General features: G+C 38.5%; 1 protein-coding gene across 1 annotated transcript; it reads left to right on the top strand.

Moving 5' to 3' along the window:
* The first annotated feature begins 1,922 nt into the window (after positions 1-1,922).
* LOC141834074 (uncharacterized) lies at positions 1,923-2,258 on the top strand. The gene has a single exon (XM_074721521.1). The coding sequence runs from the start codon at positions 1,923-1,925 to the stop codon at positions 2,256-2,258; it is 336 nt and encodes a 111-aa protein (XP_074577622.1).
* The last annotated feature ends 4,269 nt before the right edge of the window (positions 2,259-6,527 follow it).

Below are 6,527 nucleotides of genomic sequence, written 5' to 3'. Positions count from 1 at the left end.
ACACTAGCACTAGATCTTCGAAAATCAACACCACCCTGTGTCTAGTCTTAACACTATGATGATGGTTTCAAAAAAACAACACCAAATCTTCTGAAACCAACACCAGTGTTAGTGTTAGTTGGCATGCAACCATACTTTGCTTATGAATCTTAGGATTAGGATTGCACACCATAAATACTTTCTATACACTCATCTCTTCCATCTCATTATAAATTTTTAAAAATTCAAGTCGCCAAGATCCATCAATAGATTTCGATCAAAATCTAATGATGGACCTAAAGAGTTTTAATCAGACTCATTCCAAGTGATACAAATTTCTGAAGTGTCTTAGAATCTATATGTGCCTAAAGATCAGTTTAAAGTCATTAATAGCAGTGATCTAAAAGTTTTTAAATTTTTAATTTTTAAAGAAATTGACACATTTATATAATTTATCATAGGGATGTAAAAACCAGATAGTGATTTTACCATATTTCAACAGAACAAAATTTATAGATTAACCTAAACGATTACACGGTCAATAATTTACAATATAGTCATTTACACTCTATTCTATTTGTATAAAAAATAATCATTTACGTTGTAATCAGATTACTATTTTTAATCAATAATCTGTTAATAAGTAGTCAATTATATGGCTGTCAAATAATCAGATTTATGTATTCACTATTAAAATCATACTATTAAACCCACTAGATCAACATAATGTGATACACTATATTGAGAAAAATCTTAAATTTATATTTTTACATAAAATCATACATAAAACATTCTGATTACATCTAAAACATTAAAACATTCTGATTGCACATACCAACACATACAATATATATATCTATATAAAAGAGCATATGAATATTGATACAAAACATAAGCAAAATACCATAAAAATATTTAAATATAAATCAATAGTTTCAAAATTAATACTATGTTAATCAAAATCCACATCTGAATCTATATAACAAAATAAACTTATATGCCCTCCATTTATCACAATGCTATTTTTACAACAGTAGTTTTGTGTGCCTAATATATATAAAAGTTAAGTATTATCACAAAAGAACACAACTAATAAATGTATCAACTTACTTAGAGTCATTCTACATGATCTTTTATTATGATCTAATTATTTGCACCTACTACATTTATTTTTAATCTTTCCAGTGTGCTTAGACTCGATCCTCACCTTCTTCCTTCGTCTAGGTTGCATAAGGCTACGAGGTAGTAAATAATATAATCGTGTCCACCTATTGACCAAAATTATTTACTTCTACAAAGATAAATATGATCCATGTAAGTATTTTTTTTCATGTTTCAAATAAGAAACAATACTCACAATATTAATACAGATTCATATTTCTGAATGAACACACTGTAGTGTAAGGAAGCCTTGAAATTTGAAACTCACAACAATCACATTTACAATTCTCCATATCAACTATATAGGAGGATATTGAAGTTTGTGCCTCTATTTTTATTCTGCTATGTGGAAATACTGCATATGTTGGATTGGGTTGGACCGGCTAGAGGGGGGTGAATAGACGGTTTAAGTAAAGTCGCAGAATAGACACTCCTTTAAAAAAACTTGGTTGCAACTCGGTCGTTGCTTCCAAGGCAATTGACGCTCAAACAAAACTCCTTTAGGCGGAGAAGCCTTTACACTTGTAGCACAGAGACTTAGAGAGAATGACAAAAGTAATTAATGATTTAACTCTAAAACTCTAAGTCTATTTATAGCCCAAGAGAGTAGATCTAGATCGTTGATCGTAGATAAAAATCTAGTTGATCACATCAAAACTAGCCGGGACACCAACAAGGTCATGCTTACTGCCTATGACATGATGCTCAATCTCAAAGAACTCTTCGGACACTAAAGTCGGGCTACCAAGCAAGAGGCCATGAGAAATTTGATAACGACCACCATGACTGAGAGTACACCCGTGAGGGATCATATCCTCAAGATGATGACTCATTTGAATGAGATGGAAGTCCTTGGAGCTGAGATTGATGGGGAAACCCAGATTGATATCATCCTCCAATCGTTACCCAAGAGTTTTGAGCAGTTTCACCTGAATTACAATATGAATAATAGAGATTATTCATTGGCGGAACTTCTAGCAGAACTCCAGGTAGTTGAAGGGCTATTTCATCAAAGTTCTCAAGTTCACATTGCTGAAAAGGTCTCTGCTTCTAAGCCGAAAGGTAGAAAGAAGAGGAAGAGACAAACTGATTCGACAAAGAAGGTGAATGGGCCTTAAGTAGTTGGGCCACAGGCAGGTGTGAAGAAGCCTAAGGGCAAGTGCTTCACATGCAAGCAGTCTGGGCATTGGAAGCACAGTATTCACCCCTCTCTAGCGCTTTCTCAATCCAATATATTTTACAATCTGATCAATATACTTGTCTTAAATTTGTTGTTGCAATCATGCCCTTGAGTTATATTTTGATGTTTGACATCAATAAACTTTAGAACACAAGATGAGATATCTAACTTGTGTGTCAAGTATGCAGGAAAGTTCTTACAGGGTAAGGCAAGTGAAGGAAAGACTAAGAGGGTCAAGGAGCGAGCTCTTGGCATGAGAAAGTCCTTACCGAGTAAGGCAAAGCGTGAAAAGTTCTTGCGGGTGAAAAGACCAAACATAAGACAAAAGGAAAGTCCAAGAGGATCGAGGAGCGAACTCTTGGCAAGGGAAGTCCAAGAGGGTCGAGGAGCGAACTCTTGGCAAGGGAAGTCCAAGAAAGTCGAGGAGCAAACTCTTGGCACGGGAAGTCCTTAGGGGTGTAAACGAGCCAAGCTGCTCACGAGCTATTCGAGTCTCAGCTCAAAAAAAAGTTCGTTTGAGTTTGTTCGATTAAGTTAACAAGTCGAGCTCGAGCCTGATTTCGAGCTTGAAAATATTATCGAGTCGAGCTCGAGCTTAACAGTATTTGGTTCGTGAGCTAGCGAACATGTTCGTTTAAAGGCTCACGAACGTGTTCGCGAACATGTTCGTTTAAAGGCTCACGAATATGTTTATTAAGAGATTCATGAATATATATATATATATATACATGAATTATAAATATTATATATTAACGAGTCAAGCTCGAACTAAGCTCGTTTAACTTTTAAACGAGCTATTTTCGAACCAAACTCGAACTGAATTCGTTTAACATTAAAACGAGCCTTTTTCGAGCCGAGCTCAAGCCATTCGCGAACTATTTAATTTCATTACGAGCCGAACTCGAGCTTAAGAATTAAAGCTCGAATCGAACTTGAGCCGAACTTGAGCTTAGAAAAACGAACCGAGCTCGAGCTCGAGCCTCTTACTGTTCGGCTCAGCTCGGTTCGATTACACCCCTAGAAGTCCTTACGATGTAAGGCGAATGAAGATCAAGAAGGTCAACGACCAAACACTTGATCTTGTGAGGAAAGTGTTGGTGTAAGATGCACTAAGATCTTGCCTAGAGTTTCGATGTTTGACAATACACCTAAGTATGTCAGTTTGACCAAGGGGTGATCCAAACAGGACTTGATGTTTGGATGTGTGGAAGTGAAAGGGGTGATCCAAACAGGACTTGATGTTTGGATGTATGGAAGTAAGCAAGAAGACCTAGTTGGTTAGACTAGGCAGTGGAAGTCCTAATCTGGAAGATTGGGCAAGGGAAGTCCTAGTGAGTGAAGCTGGGCAAGGGAAAGTCCTAGTTGTAGGCTAGGCAAAGGGAAAGTCCTGATTTAGAGGATCAGACTGAAGTCTTGGCAGAGTCAAAGTGCACCAGGCATAAGTCTGGACTTGGTCAGGAGGATCAAGTTGCAGATGGCTGGACTTGGTCAGGAGGACCAAGTTACAGCAGAAAAATGGACTGATCAGGAGGATCAGTTGCATTTCAAGTCCTGGGGGGCAACGACAGAGCCGAGCACAAGTCCAACAAGTCTGGAGGACTTGGTTGGCATAAATTCTCCTGAGTGGAGTGGGTAAGGACGCGTTCCCAGAGTGGAACAGGAGGCGTCAGACTAACCTAGGATTTCGGGAGAAATCCGAAGTTAGACTCACAAGGTAAAGTTAGGTTTGCTTCTTTGTATGCATGCTTATTTTTCAGGAACCATAATGCAGGCTGAACTTCAAAAGGCCATAACTTTTGACTCAGAACTCAGAACGAGGCAAACTTGGATGCGTTTCGAAGCCCTCTCAGAGATCTACAAAAAAGGTTTTTTGAGTCAACCCAGATTCGATCTGGAGTCAACTCCAAGGGCTGGAGTCCCCAGAAGCCCATTTGAGTCGACCCAGGCAAGGGATAACGTCCAGAATGAAGATTTATCCACCACATAAGCTGGAGTCGACTCAGGGCTTGCTAGAGTCGACTCAGGGGCAGTATAAAAGGAGGTGAACGCCCAGAAACGAGATCATTCAAGCCAGAAACCTCCCTAATCATTCTGTAGAGCTTTGGAACGCAAAAGAGGTCAGACGCTTGCAACCGGGGAAGATCCAGAAGGAGTGCGCGGTGCTCAGGACTTCCAGATCGGCAAAAAAGTGTTTGATGTTATTTATTAATTATATTTACATTCAGTCTTTAATTTTTGTTTATTTACGGACTGTAAGACGAGTTTCTCCGCCTACGAACACCGTTTGGAAAGGAGACCACTAGTGGACGGGTGCCTCCCGTGATTAGGCCTTGGACGTACTAACCCTGGGGGGTTAGGAACCAAGTAAAATCCGCGTGTCCTTGTGTTTTGGTTTTAATATCTGTTGCTTAGTATTTTGACAGAAAAACAAACGAATTCGAAAAAGTCAATCGCGCTATTCACCCCCCCCCCCCCCCTCTAGCACGTATTCCGATCCTACAGAAAGAACTAGGTAAGATCTCTTTTCAGCCTCTATATCCTGAAGTTAGTCGACTTATTTGGTAAGGTCAGTTGACTGGCACGCCTGATACTCTGCATTAGTCGACTGAAAAACACGCCAGTCGAGTCGGATTCCTTGATCAGTCGACTGAGGTTGGAGATCAGTCGACTGAGGTTGTCTCAGAAGCAGGCAGAAGAGAATCGACTCGACTGGGTTTTACTTCAGTCAACTGGCAGTGAACAGAAGCTTAACCGACTCGACTGATCATCTACTTCAGTCGACTATGATAAGATCAGTCTATTGATGGGAAAAATCAGTCGAGTGAAATTTAAATTTTGACAAAAATCATACGTGACTTCAGCAGTTCAGTGGTCGTTTTCTAAGTTTAACTAAATCAGTCGACTAGCATGATAAAATCAGTCGACTGATGGCATAAAAACTGAACCTGTTTAAATGGTGAAAAGCTACTCGTGGAAGAAGAACTTAACACTGTTTATGCTCTAAGTGCTTGTGCTTTAGTGATCAAGAAACCTGCTGGTGTTCATCTACAAAGCTTGGAGCAACCTCTTGAATTAGAAGAAGCATTCTCATCACTTTTGTGTAACATCTTTACTCTTATTCTTCCTTGTATTGTTTGATTATTTGTATACAACTTGTAATCTGTTGTAAGAAGGTTTCTCCGCCTTAAGGATTTTTTCGAGAAGGAGAAGATATAGTGGAAGAGTGAGCTGAGTGAAGATCCTTGGATTAGTCGCCTCAAGGAGGCAGATACCAAGTAAATCCTTTACATTTAGCATTGTTGAGTTGAGAGGGTGTGTAGCAAGGATTCTTCATCGACAAAAGTTCAAGTTTGTTCAAGTGAAGCTATTCAACCCCCCTTCCGACCTACGATAAAATAAAATTTGACAGCGGAAAATAGGATCCCTAAAGCGATCCATGCGAAAAATTCGTAGGAGGTTAGATCTATAAGATCTTATATAATAGAATTCACCTTTGATGCGTGCCCTTCGCTTATCACACTCGTCCAAAGGTTGTCCGATCTCTTGCACATTCAAGTGTCCATGCCTTTATGCGTATCCACACTAAAACTCACCCTTTTGGAGAAACATGGTTGTGCTAACAACCTACTAGAGAACCTCAACCAAGCAAGAAGAGGAAGGCAAGAAGAAGAAAACAACATTTGTGAATTTGTGAAAGAAGCATTCATTTATACTTATGCTATGAATACCAAAGATTTTTAGGCTTTTGGTATTCTCTTATCAATGCATGATTAATCTTATTAATCATGCATGATAACTTCCACGCATGATAACTTTCTCTTCTTCAATGCATGATTAATCCATATTAATCATGCATGATGAATCAAATCCATTCATCAACTTGGTTTAATTTAAGTCTAACTCAAATTCAATTAACTTGAGTCTAACTTAAGTCTAGGCTATCCAATGAATTTAATTGTTCCTTTAGTCAAACTAAAATGAATCCATCTCCAAATAGAGTGTTATTTGTGTGTGACACAATAGGGTCTCGTAACGTTAGCAATGTCTCTAAAACTCATTTTAAAAACATAAGCAATGAATGACATCTAGCAATGCATCATTGCTACCCAAGTGACAAGAATGTCAAGATCCGACATAACCGTCGTGACTATGATAATGTATGACCATGTCTTTTTATCATCGATATCTAGATTAATTAATGAGGCAT

This window comes from Curcuma longa, chromosome 8 (genome assembly GCF_044706935.1).
Source record: "Curcuma longa cultivar G26 ecotype Majalengka, Jawa Barat chromosome 8, ITB_CL_G26_1.1, whole genome shotgun sequence".
In the NCBI taxonomy this organism is placed as follows: Eukaryota; Viridiplantae; Streptophyta; class Magnoliopsida; order Zingiberales; family Zingiberaceae; genus Curcuma; species Curcuma longa.
The sequence above is the reverse complement of the archived record's forward strand: the minus strand, read 5'-3'. Positions and strand labels throughout refer to the sequence as shown.